We start from the raw sequence: 17,571 nt of genomic DNA, 5'->3' as shown, positions 1-17,571 counted from the left end.
TATCTGGGATGCAAACAGATCGTTCAGATTCAAGAATCAGAGCTCTAATACTGTTCACATCATACTCCTGTGTGTCATTTGTAACCAGCATTAGCTCGAATGGTTGTTTACTGGGACAGTGAGTTTTGAATTCTTCTGCATATTTTCATCTCCTAGATTTCTTCTGTTGCTGTTGTTAACTATTCTGCATCCCTGAGGCAATGATATCCTTTTGGATTCATACACTTTTAAGAATTCACCAACAGCTCTGCAGACCCTTGTATAGAAAGTGTAAGCCTATTAGCATTAGATTTGTTTTTCTTAACTTTTTTGGTGGTGCTTTAGGAGCAATCTACAGACCTGGTAGAGATGGCATGGTGGAGATAAAGCTAAAAATACCTGGAGCATACCTAGTGTGCAGAGTGTTGTATCTGGTTAATTTCATCCATGTGTGCACTAAAATACTGGAATTACTTTACTGTAGATTGAAGTAGGGAAATGTATTAAAATATTATATAGGATGTATATTTATATTTGAACATTAAATACAAACAGGATTCCGGAATTCATCAGCTGTGTGCTGACCTTGAACAGTTTAGTAAAATGCCCGTAATTATTTAAAGACAAAGTCTGAATGTACCATGTGCTAGCAGCTCTGCAGTATTGCTCTGTATGATCAGACTTGCAGTTAGTATGTTGTAACTTCCAATATAAGTCTGCCTCCCCACCCTGAGTTTTCGAGCTACAGAATCCTTTGATATGTCTTTTTTTCACCTCAGTCTCACTGACCTTTGAGGGTGTAAGTTCTACAGGAATTCTCCCAGGTTGTCATTGCTGTAGCAAATGTAACTGGAAAAATATTCATAAAACAGTTTGTGGAAGGAGGGGCATTTAAATTTTTCATATTCAGTCACAGGGTAACAGACACAAATAGCTTTTGAAGCATTCTTTTTCCTTTTTTTTTTATTTTTTTATTTTTGCAAATACTGTGATTGGACTGATGGACTGATGACTATGAACTGATCCAGACTGCACTGCATCACTGTGAAGCTATATTGATGATATCATTGTGTGTGACAATACAGCTGAAGTTTTTTGAGAAAGTCTCTTTCAGGTTCTCTTTATGGACCACTGAACCTTAGTCTTTCTATCTCCTGTTCCTTCATTATGGAAAATGGTTTGTAAGTTACTAGCTAGAAGACAGGTATGGGATTGAGCATCTTTTGATGCGAGGAAGAACTAGGATTGACTCCGTTGAGTCCTGAATATGTTTTATTGTGGATACTGGTAAACAGACACCATAGCAATTATTTTTCCTTATTTGATGAGAGTGATGACTGAGTTCTGTGTGGAAAACGTGCAGTTTTGAAGCTGGCAATAGCTCCAGTGAAGTTGTGATCCAGCAAGTGCTGGCTTGGAAAGCTTTTTCCTTTGTGGTTTCTTCCTATCTGCAAAACACTTTGTAAGGTTGTAATGTAAATAAAATTCTAACATGTAATAGCATGTAATTTTTTTTTAAATGTCATTAATGGAGTTACTTTGAGGAATATGGGTTAATATATAGTTCAAACAGACAACCAAACAAACCAGAAAAAAACACAACATACTAACCCTATTGAGAATGTGCTAAATGGTGATACGGAGATACAGAATGATTCCCTAAGTATTTGTGCGACCATCAACCTACCCATTCCACTTTTGGTTTTGTTTTTCAGGGCTGCTGGTTAAAGAGTTGCTTTCACTGAGTACTTTTTGCTCATTCCCTTTAGATTGCCACCCAGCTGGCCAATATAATGTTTTCCGTAGTTACATGGTTACATCTTTGTATGAGCTCCGATTCAGTTTCCAAAATGGCCACAAAGAATAGTTGTTCCAGCCTGTTAGAGGGCCGGTGGTGGAGCAGAACGAGTGACTCCTGGGCTACGGGGAACCGGGAGGAAGTTGACACATAAATAAATGGCTAACCACAGCTGCAGCGAGAATATTTAACATAAAGTCCCCCAAGGGAAATCAGTAGGCAGGTATCTAATTTCTGATCCATTATTAGATTTAGCTCTGAATTAAATACCAAACTGCTTGGCTTTTTTAGCTGTCTGGGTACATGCAAAAAACCCCCAAAACCGAAACATATGATAAAACCCAAGACCAAACCACAAAGTTCTGCTTTACAGAAAATCTTCTGCTGGGAATTTAGACTTTGGTTTTGAGGAGCTCTGTCTTGAAATTAGTATCCTACACCAAGGAGTGAGATAACTTTTGTGGTGGATTTCCCCCTAGGCATGCTGCTCAGTTCATTACATCTTTGTGGAAGCAGGGGTCGGGATGCAGATATTGCAAAACCATATCCTTACAAATGTTATGGTAGATCCAGAGTATTTTATAAGTTGCATGCATTGTTAAAAACTAAGCAGTTGTCAGTTAAAGAACTGTGAGAAAGAAAATAATGCTTTCCACAATGTACATCATTAGGATTCATTTCCTTTATCTCCTAGGGCCATGCATTCCTTTTACATTTTCTCCATTCCTGTTTTTTCCCAATCTTCTGTGTTTGTGTGTACAGATGGGAATAATTTTTCTCCCCATCTACCTTTGCTTTTCACTTCTGTTGACTTCTGTGTGCTAGATCTCATATCAGACACAAGGAGTGCAATAGGAGTGGTGGTGTATCAATGTGTTTATGGGTTTTTTTCCCCTGCAAGCCCATATGCTTTTACTAGCTGAGTTTTGTTCTGGCCACCTTAGATTAAGTGTGAAACATAAGTGGCAGGGAGGGGTTTAGTTCCTTATTGCCATCCTTCCATTACTTTTTCACTTTGCATGGACTTGGTGGATGTTGTTCCTTAACCATCTGACAGCACTACAAATACGATTGCTGGGCTGATCTCTGTGTCTCACTCAACTGAAGAGTACAACATGAAATGATTATACATTTTCCACAAGAGTCTAGTTTGTTTTGGAGGGAGAAGGAAAATATGAAGAAAAATAAAATAGCAAAGGAATATATATTAAAACAAATCATGCATGTCAACTTTAAAATCACATGTGATTTTTATTTTATCCTTTGTAGATAAAATTTCATCTGAATATTGTGTGAACTGAGATTTCTGTTATTATCTTCAGCAGAACCTCCAACAGCAGTCACACCTTATCATCTTGTCAAACAATGGAGCCCTGTACCTCAGATGAATTTTTTCAGGCTCTCAACCATGCTGAACAAACTTTTAAAAAGATGGAGAATTATCTGAGACACAATCAGCTGTGTGATGTGGTGTTAGTTGCTGGTGATCGTAGAATTCCAGCTCACAGGTAAGTTTATTATAATTTGAAATAACTTCATAATTATTTACAAATGCACCTTCAAAGTGTGGGCCATGTTTTGTTAAAAAAAAGTCAGAACATCCTAAACAATTCAGAATACTTTTAAACACGTATATGTTTTTTAACATTTATTTGGAAACAAAATGTTAATTTTTCTGTTCTATATAATACAGAATAAAAAAGTTCAGGTTCTTTTTGTTTCTAAGTATACTTATGATATTTGCATAATAAACCCCCAGAAGTCCCAATTACACTCCCAGAATATTATAAGTAGTAGTAGTAGTTTCTTTACCGTACAAAGATGTACATTTTTTTCTTCTATTTAATTTTGTTTAATTTTTTTCTTTGTACTAGCAATTATGCTATTGGAGTCACAGTTTACAATAAAGACAGTCTTCTGTTCACATAAAGGTTTTTTGCTCCTGTAGTAAGAAGAGTCCTTTGATAGGAGAATTCTGAACACTGCCAGTATTAGAGGTCTCAATTAGTTCAATCATTACCCTCTCTGTCATCTTCGTAATCAACAGATCATATGCATGCTTCTTAAAATCTAGGAAAATACCAAAGATTGCAAATCACAGGCATGTGTAGCTGAAGCACATTATGGTATTTAATACACAGAATTTGTAATTTTAATAGGAACCTAGGTATAAGTAAGCTGTGGTTTCCTAAGTTGAGGTATACAACAGAAATAGCATCCTAAAGCATTCTTGTTTTCCATTACTGATTCCTACTCACACAGTGAAACTGCAGCTCAATGCTGTAATAGTAATAAAAAGATGGGAAGATGTTGCTGGTTTGGAGTTGGTACTTTCCCTCAAAAGCCAGATTTCTGCTTTTATTTGGATATTGTCCACACTTGTGCTGACTCAGCTGAGGGAATGACAGCATGGGGATGGGAACTGACCTGAGAATCAGGGAGGCTTTTAAACCATAGCTTGCTGTTGCTCTCGGAGACTTCATTTTATGAAATGTTCAAATTAGTTACTGAAGTGTGTTGTCCCTGTGAAAAGAATGAATCAGATGAAAACATGGAATAGACACACCCCTATTGGGCACACGCTCAAGTAATTTAGGGTCAAAAAAATTTAGAGTGGTGTAAACAGGAAAAAATAGTGATTATAATAAGGAAATTGTTACTTCCTTATGCAATATGTGTTTGGACCATGGCTTACGTAATAGTTAAAAATGTGTAGAAAGGGTGCAGCTGTGAATATCTTTTAAGGACTGGAAGATTCTATTTGCAGTGAAATAAACTCATAGACAACAGGCTAAAAAGTCCTTTAATGTGGTTCATACTTGTTTCTTATTTCTTCAGAGAACTGACTTCGTCTCCAGTTTGTACTACTGTATCTATTTGTGTGGTTCATACTTGTTTCTTATTTCTTCAGAGAACTGACTTCTCCAGTTTGTACTGCTGTATCTATTTCTGTAGTGCATGTGGCATGTACTACTACTGCTCTGGACTTCTCTTCTGAGGAGAAACACTTTGCTGTAGTTAGTATTTTCTGTGTTAAATATGTATGAAATTTAAAGCCAAAGAAGCACACTTTGTGCTTGTAGCAGGAAGTGGGAGGTTTATGATTCTCTCTTGTTCACTTTATAATGTTGGAGAACTTACAAAGAAGGTTTGCCTTTTGCATAAGTTCTTTAATTGTTTTATTTTCACAGAGAAACATACAGCAATAACTGCAGTCTTAATCTCAGTAGATCCAAAGTATCTCACTGAAAACTGAATTTTTTTCATAGTGGGAAAGATAAATACGGAATTCTTAAATTTCATTTAAATTTTATGGAAATTGTAGTAGCCAGTGTTATAAGAAAAAACTTCTGTAGTATTTTTTGCTGCCTCCATACAAGTTCTGACTTTTTTAGTATTGACTGCAGGCTGGATCAGTAAGTGCATTTCATAAAACCAGTGATTATTTTGTCTCAAGGCTTAATAAGCAACAGAATATGTATTAAATAGCCTCTTAGGCATCTTAGCCTAATGCCTTGGAATTCTAAGATGGGTAAGAAAATAGAAAGTTCACTTACACTGGACATCTTTGTTTTCCTTTATTTTTTCATAAGGAAGATAAGAGTTTTTCATAATATGTGGTTACATAGAGCTGGTAAGAAAAAAACATTCTTCATTATTAATATTAATCATACTCATATATAGAGAGGAGTATTCAGATTTTCAGTTTTGAATGTGGTATTTTTAATAACTCCTGTATTTTTTAAATTATCAGTTTCTACTTTTATTGAGTGTTGTGAGGTGCATGATGTATGTTTTTAGAGAAAACAGACATGAGTTTGGTGTCTGCCTTGGTAATAATCACAGGTAATACATTACTGTGAAATTCTGAGAGGCTTTGTATCTATTCAAAGAATTCAGGTTGTGAGTCTACTACAAATAAAAGCATCACATATAGTCATGATTTTTCTGAATATGGAATTCTCTATTGTTCCAAAAGTGTTTATCTTCTTTATCTGTGCTGAAATTATAGCTAAAATCTCATTTACAAGGTCAAGAAGCAAGTAGGAAATTGAGGCCATTCTCCACTAGGAAGAAATGTATTATATTCCCACCCCTTCAGCTTGCAGTTCCATAAAGAAATTTTGGATACTTTGATTTCATTAATTTAATTAAGTTTTTCATAGCATGTTTATTTTGTGTCCACTGCAGTTTCAGATGTCTACCATTTATTATGTTTGTATTTATTACATTCAGCTAACTGCTATATCCAAAATAAAAGCTTGTTTTCTTTAGTAATAACCCACTGATTAGAACATTCATGTAAGAAAAGGGAAATGTGTGTAAATTCCTACCCAGAGGGCATTTAAAGCCTGCCACAGCCTTTAATCAGCAGTCTGGGCAGAGCCATTGTCTGTCTTTCTATTGACAGTGAAAGATGAAAATACAAAAGAGGTGGGACTTAAGAAGGCAAATGGAACCTTGTGTACTCTAGGGTTTAGGAAGCTTGTTTGAAAGAGCCTGAATTCTTCAATAGCACCTTACAACTTCAGGGAATGCTGATAGTGAGTTTCCAAGGACAGTTTTCAGCTGTTACAGCCACAAACAAGGAGCTGCCTAGGGAAGAGTCCCTTTTATCTTTCAGATCTTAAGCAGCGTCACTTCGTCCTGTCAGGTGAGACGGGTTTGGAGATGCTAAACCTGTACATTGCCAGGTTTGGTAGCTGTCATCATTTTACACAGTAATTGCCTTGGTGACCTAGAAAGCTATCTAGATGATGCAGCTTGTGGCAGTTCCAACAAGTATGGGTTTTAAAGTGTTTTACATATTTTACTGGCTCTCAGTGGAAAACTCTTCAAAATCTATTAATCTTGGAACCTTCTGTAGGAGCAGAAAAATGTACTGAAACACAATTTTGTCAATATTTAGTGACAAGTGAATATCAAATCACATGCGTATAGCAGTAATTGATTTTTATTGACTAGTGGGAAAAAGAAAAGGCCAGTTGGCTGAAAGTCTGCCTTGGTTTTCTTTTATCCTAGCTCAGTGTCACCTTGATGCATTGTCACTGTATATTTTAATCCCATTTCTTTCTTTGAAATAACTTTTTTTTCTAAATGAGTTGAATTAAGAGAAAAGTGTGGATACTTCTTCTGAGGCTTTTCTTTGTGAAATCATTGCATAACTGCTCTCAGGATAATTTGTGCTTTTTCAAATTAGCTGTATTAAACTACTTGTGGACTTCACATCCTCTGTCAGCATATGGAAGTCACCCTCTGGAAAGCACTTACCACTGTGAAGCATGCATACCTCCTCATGGATCTGAACACGTTTGCAAAAATAGTAAATGGATTACATTTTTGTTAATTTCCTTTGGAGGACTCTTGAGTCTGGAAATTACAGGGAGAAATTTGCTGGTATCAAACCTCTGATAGAAGGCATTGGGACCCTCGTGTTATTATTTGGCATTTCATCAGCAGTTGTTTCTAAAATGTATACAGTCCAGTGTTCTAAATAATAGTGCAGCTACCTAGTCCAGCTGCACTGCTGGAGGGAGAAAAAAAGGAAAAAACAGCCCCAAAACTGTGATATGACTATGCATTAAATTCCATTTGCCGTTGCCGAAGACCTGTCTTTTTCAAGCTCTGTTCTGTGTAGAAGTTCCAAGTCAGAACAGTCAGATATGAATATGTTAAGTTGGTTGTTTTGCCTTTTTAAATTCTGAATTGGACCTGCAGAGATAATTGGGTTATTCAAACCACTTTCCCTTCCAGCGAGAACCCCTATTTTGTACATAGAAATCTGGTCTTGTAATCTCATTCTAGCATCAAAAGCAGTTGCAGAAATTCTCCCTTGATACTTACATGAATGCACTCTCTAATTTACTCCACTTCTATAGATCTCTGGGAACCAGTATTTTGATTTAAATGCAGATTTCATTAAACCTGAGGTTAAAATGCCTAGAAGTGATGCCCAGGATGTACCTTGGCAGAAAGTTATAATTTTTCTTAGCTAGCCAGCTACAGAATAATTCTCACATTTCAATAAGAGAATTTAATTTTTCTATAAAAAAACAGACCTTTGAGGTTTTTTGACAAAACTTCAATCATACAAGGTGCTAAAATAAAATTAGTCTTTTCTCCATGCAATTGTAACGCTACTCTGTTGCCTCAGCAGCTAGAAAAAAAATTACCCTTTTTTTCTGTAAGCCTGACCAAATGGTCAATGACCAGAAAGTTCACAAGAAAAATATATTGTGAGATTAATTAGTCAAAATTTTATTACTTTGCAGTTAATTAACTAAGAGGCTGCTCCTTGTATTTCACTACTTTGTATACGTACCTGTAAATTCTCCCCTAAGCACTGGTGCTCACCTTTCATTTAGTTTGGCTGTTTTGTGGTTCTTGATCTCTGCCCTTTTAATACACCAGTGTAATGATTCAGCATGGCATAAACTGCCTGAAGTATTACATTAATTGAATGCATATGGACTGTTTAGTGTATTTGCTGGGTTCTTGGGCTTGCTGTTTGTATAGATCCATGTGTATACCACATGTATTTGTATTGAAATCCCTGTGGGCAAAGCAACAGTGAACTGCTACAGCACAAAAATTGATCTAAGCCACAAGGCCATTCCTGGTGGTCTCTTATTCCTCCTGAATAGTTATGGTATGTTTCATATTCCTGCCTCATATAATTTTCTCTTTTACCCCAATCTCTGAACACATCGAAATTCTTCCACATTTTACAGAGTGGCATTATTATTTGTAATGAGTGTTTTACTCTCAATAAGCCAAAGAAATGTCTGTTGTGCACTAACATATTTATTTACATAGTAAAAGAGTCAGGATTATTACAAAAGGCTAAATAGATACCCAAAAAAGAGATTACTCTGTATCATCTCCACATTTACTGTGACAAGTTTTGTTATCAGTATAAGTAATTGAATGTATATGTGTGCACCAAGAGTAAAAGCATTTTAAAGCACTTTGAAAAGGACTGGTAAATCATTCTTCCACATTTAAAAAAAGCATCTAACATAATATAAATAACAATCAATTCAATTTTATTTTAACAATGTATATTTATACTTAATTTCCAATTTATGTGGATTTGGAGGTGTTTATGTCTGTGTTGGCTATTAAAAGTCATTGAGCTTTGAAAGGGTAATTAGTTTAGATCAGTAGCAAATGTAGGTTTAGTATCAGTACTTCATTATTCATAGAGAGAAACTAGAGCATGGAGCACTTCGTCAATTTTAAATGTTTTTCTCACTACAGTGTTTCTTCAAAGGGCAAAGTAATGAATCATAAATTAACAAACATCAGGTTGACTAAGGTTTTTTCTTTTCTTCTGTTTCTCTCCTTTTGTGCTGCATGTCGTACTCAGATTGGTTCTCTCCTCTGTTTCGGACTACTTTGCAGCAATGTTCACTAATGATGTAAGGGAGGCAAGACAGGAAGAAATCAAGATGGAAGGTGTGGAGCCAAAGGCATTGTGGGCTCTGGTTCAATATGCATATACAGGTAATTGAAGTGGAAATGGGAATTTCATCTAGTGAATTGTCCTCATTTGAGCATTGTATTCCATTACTAGATTTCAAATGCTCTTTACAAATCATTCACATTATTTAAATTCTTATAAATAAATAAAAATCAATCATAAAATATCCTGATTTGTAAGCAACCTACAAGGATTCTCAAAGTCTAACTCCTGTCCCTGCTCAGAACACCCCAGCAATCACACCATGTGTCCCAGAGTGTTTTTCAAATGCTTCTTGAGCTCTGTCAGGCTTGGTGCTGTGAGCGCTTCCCTGGGGAGCCTCTTCCACTGCCCAACCAAAGATTCTTCCCTCTGGGGGAAGAATCTTTTCCTAATGGAAAAGGAACCTTTTCCTAACCCCCTTCAGGGCATTCTTTCGGGTCCTGTCACCAGTCAGCAGAGAGAAGAGATGAGTGCCTTCCCCTCCCCTTCCCTGGTGAGAAAGCTGTAGACAGCAGTTGGGTCTCTCTGCTGTTACCTGAGACAGCCTGATAGGATAAAGTTTCTCTGATAATACTCCATTCAATAGTTAACAAATTATGTGAATCTATTAAATATATCAGGACTGACAAAAAAAGGAATGTCATTAGGATTCTCTTTCCTTACATCATTATAGATACTAATTTTGAAAACTATTAGTTGCCTAATGCTGAGGGTGATGTTTACTAAGCCTTCTATTCTGTCATATAATCGGTAAATAATTCTGTTGCCTTGGGATTTTTGGGAATTTTTAAGATTATAAGAGCAAACTAATGTGATTTTCTTTTTGATGTTACTAGGTCGCCTTGAATTAAAAGAAGACAACATTGAGTGCCTGTTGTCTACAGCTTGCCTTCTTCAGCTCTCTCAGGTTGTAGAAGCATGCTGTAAATTCCTAATGAAGCAGCTTCACCCGTCCAATTGCCTTGGAATCCGATCTTTTGCTGATGCGCAGGGTTGCACTGACTTGCACAAGGTGGCTCACAATTACACCATGGTATGTTGTTACATTAAGTATCATCTGCTTTATTTAGTAAGGAAAATACAGAATGTTTTCCTAAATATAGTACTAATGTTTTTTCCCCGAAAAGCCTTCATAGTTTTCAAACAAGAATATGTTCCCATGATGAAAAATGACAAAATAGCTGCAGAGTTGCTGGTTTGGAGTTGGAAGGAAATACACAAGCATAAATGCCCTGTAACAGAAATAGAATTGTGGGGTATGCATTTAATAACATATTTCAAAAGCCTGTTCTTCTTTCTGACAGTCAAAAACTACAGACTTCACAGTGGGGAAGCTGCCATCACCTATTCCAAAATAACACATTACTAAATGGAGGTGTAGAATTCCTTTTTTGTAACAAACTGGAGTAATCAAGTTCTAAGTTATACTTGGGGTATGAATGTGGACATTCAGCAATATAGATTCTGCACTATCCTTAATAATTTAGCAATGGGATGTCAGCCATCAAAGAATTTAATCTTAGGCTAGGTAATATGTGACTAAATACAAACTTGCCAATTATATTTTTGAGTTAACTTATAGAAATTCAGACCTACCAACTTAAGTAAACTTCATCTGCTTAACAGTCACCCTTTTATTTTAATACAAAATGTTCTTTTTTTTCTTCTCATAAGTTTATTTTAGTAAAGTTATCAGAAGAAGACAGAAGAAGTATCTCTGAAGCAAGTCAGTTCTTCTGCTCTTTGCAGTTTTGTGAGGCATTTTGCTCGCTTGTTGATGAAATTTTGACTAAGTAAGCTCTTGGGATCTGACTGAGGGCATGTAGATACTACATAAGAGATGTGGGAATGAAGATAGAACTTAATTTGCTTGTGTGGCATTACCTTGCCATTAAGTTACTGGCTTAGATCCAAAAGTTGTAATTATGTCTTGTAATTAGTATTAGAAATCCATGGCTCTTCCTCTTGCTGCCTTAGGTTTTGCTGGTTTAAAACCATTTTTTGTAAAATTACTTCTTCTTGGCTTAAATTAATTTAGTATGTATGGCAGTTTAAGATAGGGGTTTTTTTCCATATACAAGACAATGTTCTTCTGCAGTGAATGGATCTCTCAGATATTTAATAGACACACAAATTTAGTGAGGCAGATCAATAAATAGGGTGCACTGCAGTTTGGTAGAATGTGCAATGAAACAGTAAAGTAAATGTGGCCTATGCCTTTGAAGAGTATTAAGTGAGTATAAGTGAGACCAGTGATAGAAAAAATATGTGAAAAGAGAAGCTCTCTCCTCTGATCTACTTGTTCTTTTTCAGAGATGTGTCTGGTCTAGGCTATAGTCATGTCCTTTATAAGTGAACTGCCAATATCAGAACAGTAAGAATTATCAGACTAATGCATCCTTAAAGGGGAATGTTGGCATTCCAGTCTTAGTATTCTGACTGGCAGTTCATGACTTAGGGAAAATAGGGGCTGTGAACTTTCTAAGAGCCGTTCTTTTGCAGTGCATATCTTTTGTTCAGACCAAAGGAAAATAGTTCTGTGCCTTTTGGCTGTTGTTTATTTCAGTGGCAAAGTTGTTGCTTTTAAGGTTTTGCTGTGAACGAAATTCAAATTAGGTGGATTTTAAAAAGCCATTTTCAAAACTAATTAGTTGTGCTAGATGAATTTTTCCCAAGGCCTCTTTTAATGTTGTTTAGTTCCAACAGAGACATTAAATTGAATTTTAGTAATAATGAGTAATAGAGAAGAAGCTTCTTTATTTTGAAATGAATGTTGCTATGGAAACTGCATAGAAATGTCTAGTCTAATTGAATCTTCTATTAAAATAAATCCCCAAATAATTTCATTTGTTTAAAAGATGTTTGAGAAAAGAAAATGTTCAACACTAGTAAGTGCTAGGTACTTGATGCTCTTTCCATTAGGAAGTATTATAATGTAAGGGTTAAGTACACCTGTAATAGCTGGCAAAATTCTCTTTGTTAAAACAGGGAATTATTTTTATGCTGCATTGGGCTTCATAGGACAGTGTGGGATTATACTGAGTACAGTTTATAGTTCTGGTTCTTTTAAAATACTTGTAGTAGAAGTTACTGAATAATATAAAATACTTAAATTTTAATTTACACGTTATTTTCTATGAGTTTTTCTTTGACAGAAAAGAAACCCTGATTGCCATTTAATATTTTTACAAGTAAAACAACTTCTCTGTTTTAAAGGTTTTTTATGACACATGTAATAAGTTTGTAATCATCTTACCTGCTTCATGAAAATACATTTTTGCATGAAGTTTGAAATTCAGGTGAAATGAGCATTTGTTTAAACTGGAGGATGAATCAGTGAGTTATCCCATTGGGTCTGTCTTAGGGTTCTTCTGTCTGAGTAAAGTACGTTAATCATTGGAAGCATCAGTGATTAAAAAAAAGAGAAGAAGAAGGATTTGGATGTTGTATTTCTTCATATTACAGACGTATGTTATGCTAAAAGGACTGAAGTGTTGCATTACTTCATTGCTTACTGTGTTGACAGTTGATAAATTGTTTTGACAGAAGGGAACAGTTTATCAAAACTGGTCGATTATTGGCATTACAAACTTAAGCTTGAAAAACCCTCAATATACATGAAGTGAAACATGAACTGAAGCGATTCATAGTGGATTTAATGCTGTATGAAGAGCAACTCTGATTTTTACACATCACAGTTCTAAAACAGAGTTGATAGAGTCATGAAATGTATCTGAGTAAAGATATCTTTTGAGCAAAGGTTACCCTGTTTTGCTGTAGTTTATATATAGTATTTGGGGCATACAGTTATAAACTTAGGAATTTTATTGGACTGGCCAGTATTGTATCTGTTTGCTTTAACAAATGTGTAATGGCATTTTTGCACAAAATGCCTTCTGCGCATTTTTATTGCTGTCTTCGAAGTCACAACAAACACCCCTTTTTGACATCTTGTTTGTTTGAAACAGTTGATAGTGTACCTTGAATGAAAACCAATAGATCATTTTCCACAAAAAAAGTAAACAAAAGGGAAGTTAATACTTTGAGATGAGGAAAAGCTAGGCTCTGTTATTTCCAGAATATGAACTATCTGTGGTGACTAGTGAGGTGTTCTTGGGTAAGTGTCAGTAGCTTCTTCAGCAGCCAGATTTTAACTTTATGATTTACAATTAAAAAAGAAAGATCAGATATTCAAAACTTTGTGTGATGGTGCCTGAGTTAGTCCCTCTGTAATCATTGTTGATCAGCTATACATTCTTAAAGCAGAGTGAAAAGTCATTTTGATTTTCATCAGAAGTCTTCAGAAAGTATGTGAGCAGTGATAGTATTACAAGATTCAGATAAAGTTAGTTTTGGAATTTGTGATTTCTGAACAAGCCAATGGAGGTATAAAAAGAAAAACTTAAAATAACAGAGTAATAGATTGGGTCCAAGCACAGAAACTAGGTAGTTTTGCAGCAGAAAAGGTGTGGCACACTTAGACCTGCTTTCTCCTGTAAGGCAGTAGTTGGGTAACAAAAAATCATGGAGTTAGGATTTGGAAGAAAAAATTAAAGAGGGATAATTTGTCTTTTTTTTCTTGCCATAGTCAGGACAGTTTTTTCTTTTGTTAGTGGGGCGCATGAAGAGAGGAGAAATTTAAGTGTCTTCTGTCCATAAAGGGCCAGAACCAAAAGTTGTGGTATTGCCTAAAACAAGGATTTTATATTCTTGCACCTGAAATTGCAGTCCAAAATATCCTGCTCAGTAATCAGCTGACTTGCAATACTCATTCACTTCCTTTTCACATGTGAAAACCCAAGATATTTTTGTCTTTCAAGTTCCCTCAGCCCTGCCTAGCACAATAGATCAGTACTGCCTTGTCAAGATTGAATAGATTTCTGCATGATGCTCAGTCTGTTTTGGAATCCAGAAACAGTGCAACGAGGAGTCAAGCTACAATAGCTGTACTCTAAACAAGCCCTGCACACAGTGAAAGTATTAGGTTGGTTGATTGTTTAGCACATCAGTCAAATCTGAGTAGAGTAAAGAAGGTGGTATCTGACAGCTGTTTGACTATTAGTAGTTTACCAGGAAGTCAATTAGCTCAGTTCTTTGTGAATTCATACTTAGTTGACCAGTGGACTGAAGCAGTCAGCAGACAAAATAACATTTTGATCCTGATTGCTGTCATTCAGATCCTGTGAGTCAAACTTGCTTTTTGGTTGCCCAAGTCCAGATTTTAAACAGAGCCCCATCGTTAGAGCTGCCTGTTGGGCAGCCTCAGTCCCTCTCAACCTGCAGATGTCTGATACTCTCCAAGGTTTTCATCCTTCTGACACAGTGTGCAGGGAGACTAACCACCTCACTGCATCCCACTGTAGGGATTAAGTATCATTTAGAAATACACATCATGGCATTTTGTATGTGCTCCTAATATTTTTTTGTTCTGTACCAAGTCCAAGGCAGATCTGTGGTTAAGAGTCTCAGTATTAATCACTCTGCAGTTGCTGAAGAATGAATTCGTGGTTATGATGTGAATGAGCAGTACCCAGCACTGAGCATGAGGACTGCATGTCCCTATCTTGATTAATACATAAGCTCAGGCTACTTATTTGATGAAGTTTCCAAGCTCTTTGAGGAGCTAATTTTGGGGTTGGGAAATTCTTTTTACTTTCAGGACCAGAAAGCAAGGGATTGAAACTGCAGACCATTTGTTCTCTGAATTATCCTGTTCTTCCACAGAGAGTTCCCATAAGAAGAAGGAAAGAAAAGGCTAATGAGGAGGTTAAGAATGCTAGGAGATACACTGGCTCCTTCTTTTTGTCTTCAGAATCTCTGTCTGTAAAGGAAGAGGAATTTTCAAGTTCTGGTTATAAAAAAAACCAGACATAGGACAAAGAGTGCCTGTATTCCCAGTAGAATGCTTTGATACTCTGCTCAAAAGGAGTCTCTTGCTTTAAAAATAGAATGGGAGCAAGAGGAAATTGAACTTGTTCCCATCCAAAAGAAATGGTCTGTCTGCAAGCAACAAGAAGGAAAATCAGGCTTTTTACATATAAAAGCTGTTGAAGTGATGAAATCCAGTTGGAAAAAAGCTTTCCAAAGAGGATCCATGATTGACTTACGCAAGATCAGCTTGTTGTTGCCTCCAGAGACAAAAGAACTTTTCATGCAAGTGCTTTCCCCTTCCTCCTCCTGTGATCTGGATAAACAATTTGGAAAATTTAAGGTAGTAAGTGTTGGTGTTTCTCTCTGTCGGAGCTCACTGCCTGTTCATTCAGCAAAACCAAAAGCACAGCTCCAGCTTGCATACTCTCTAGGAAAAAGAACCAATAAAAAAGCAACCAGTGGAAACAAATGAACTCAGTGGAATATGAATTCCTGTGAACTGTGTGTTTAAACTGCGGAAATAATTTTGATCACTTCTCAGATTCAATTTTACTGCCAGGCATTTAATATCAGAGTGAAATAAATAGCAATGCATGTGTAGTGCTTCTGAATATTGGTACAGTTCCTTTCACTGATTTTAATTCATATATTTGTTCAATTTAACTTTTATTTTGCAATACTAATAGTTAAATGAATTAAAGAGGAAAAGACAACTCTGTCTCACTTCTAATCTACTATAGCACTCACTTGGAAGTACTTTTTTGTGTAGACAATTGGATCTTTGTTGTAGGAAAGCTTTTCAGTTATTAAATATTTTCAGATATTAAATGTGGAAGTTTTCTTTCCAAATTCTATCTGCAAGCAGAATTATGTACACCTATAACATTTTGAGTTATTTTCCTGATTTCCAGAATTACCCATGGAGTGGAGTAACTTTGATCTTTCCCCTTACAAATCTTGTAGCCATTTTATGTACATCTGGCTTTCATGTAAGATGGACTATTTACACCTAATTAGATTTTCCTCTTAGCTCAGTTTTTCTTTTTTATTAGTCAGTATCTTTGGAGTACTGAGGTATAGCTTTGAAAGCATTAGGCCAAGCAATAAAAAAGAAGTATTAACTTTTTTGCTTTGTTGTCATGATGCCCATTGCATATATCATGCCAAACTGTACTATTGTTTTTGTTGCCATTTTAAATACTAAATTCAGACCCATTTTGCAGTGCATCTCTTGCTTCTTCTTGTGAGTTTCTCCTCTTTTTTGACCTAAAAATCCTTTTTTTCTTTCCAGTATTTGCTTCTGATCTACAGGGGTTTTTTGTTAGCATGCAAGGCTTTCTTTTTAAATCGTTTAACAAGACACTAAGGCTGATTTTCATATTAGGCCCACTTAGACTTCTGTGTTTGTGAATTTAACACATTTTGTTCTTGAAGTGTTTTAGAGGTGCCCATGATGGCAGACCAAAACCAGCACCCCATTAGCTGCTATCTAGCAATCCACAGTGCATTTAGTAAATTGATTGTAACACTGTTATCATCATGAAGCTACTGGCAGTTTTGAGTGTGAATTTAGGTGCAGTTTGAGCTACCAAAATACAAGAATATGTTGTGATTTTACTTTTCTGCTTTTGCTTACTTTGCTTTGTTGCCTTGTAAAGGTATATATGGGTGGAGGGGATAGAAATAACATCAACCTTTTCTGTTATATCCAGGTTTTTCAGTGTAATGGTGCTGATTGTGTGTTCATGGTGCTGATTGTGTTTCTACATACTTCTGCTATTCCAGCCTAAACTGATCAGAATCCTTACAGAATATGCTGCAAATCCTCATATTATGAAGTAATCAGATATCAGCGTAGGATGTGTTACATATTATGAATTTCTTATTTGGAAGTAAGAATTTGTTGTCAAAAATGACAGATGAAAGTTAGAAGATTAAGTCCTATTAGAATAAATATTGTTAGTGTCATAAGGCATGTGTAATATTGTGGATTCTTTGTATGTTTTGCTCCCCAGTCATATCAGAGCAATTGTATAAAACCTATGAAATGGCAAAATAAACTTAAAATAATCCATTTTAAATCAACAGTAAAATTGTTAGTGTTGTTTATTTTCTCTGAAAACTTAGTGCTACATTTTCATCTAGCAGTAATGAAAACAGTTACATGTGCCCAGTTGTTGTAGCGTGTTGTGCTCTTTGCTTGACAACAGGAACAAACTGCATCTTTTTAACTGTACTTCAGAAAGTATTTCTTCACTTTGCACTGCCAAGATAGCACCCACAACCTATGGCTCATTTCTGTTTGTCTGTCTGTACACTTCACTCAGTTGTTTCAGCACATCTGTCTGTGGGATTAAATGATTGAGTTGGGGAAATGATCAGGGCTGAAAATAATTCAGTACTTAAACTTTTTTTTGGTCTTCCTCCCTAATCAGTACTTCCGTGGGACAGCTGAGAG

General features: G+C 35.9%; 1 protein-coding gene across 4 annotated transcripts in view; it reads left to right on the top strand.

Moving 5' to 3' along the window:
- The window catches only part of KLHL5 (kelch like family member 5), a 51,147-nt gene that overhangs the window by 18,608 nt on the left and 14,968 nt on the right, over positions 1-17,571 (top strand). For 2 of the 4 annotated variants that reach the window (XM_039698968.1, XM_039698966.1), the window contains 3 exons: positions 3,103-3,285; positions 9,147-9,283; positions 10,079-10,275. In XM_039698968.1, the coding sequence (XP_039554902.1) occupies positions 3,143-3,285; positions 9,147-9,283; positions 10,079-10,275 (477 nt within the window). In that variant the 5' untranslated portion in view covers positions 3,103-3,142. Of the gene's footprint in view, positions 1-3,099; positions 3,286-9,146; positions 9,284-10,078; positions 10,276-17,571 lie in introns of all 4 variants that reach the window. The other 2 variants (XM_039698967.1, XM_039698965.1) reach the window with 1 other exon arrangement.

The sequence above is a fragment of the Passer montanus genome, unplaced genomic scaffold (assembly GCF_014805655.1).
Source record: "Passer montanus isolate IOZ18808 unplaced genomic scaffold, ASM1480565v1 scaffold13, whole genome shotgun sequence".
Classification (NCBI taxonomy): domain Eukaryota; kingdom Metazoa; phylum Chordata; class Aves; order Passeriformes; family Passeridae; genus Passer; species Passer montanus.
Note: the sequence above shows the minus strand (reverse complement) of the source record. Positions and strands in the feature narration are given on the sequence as shown.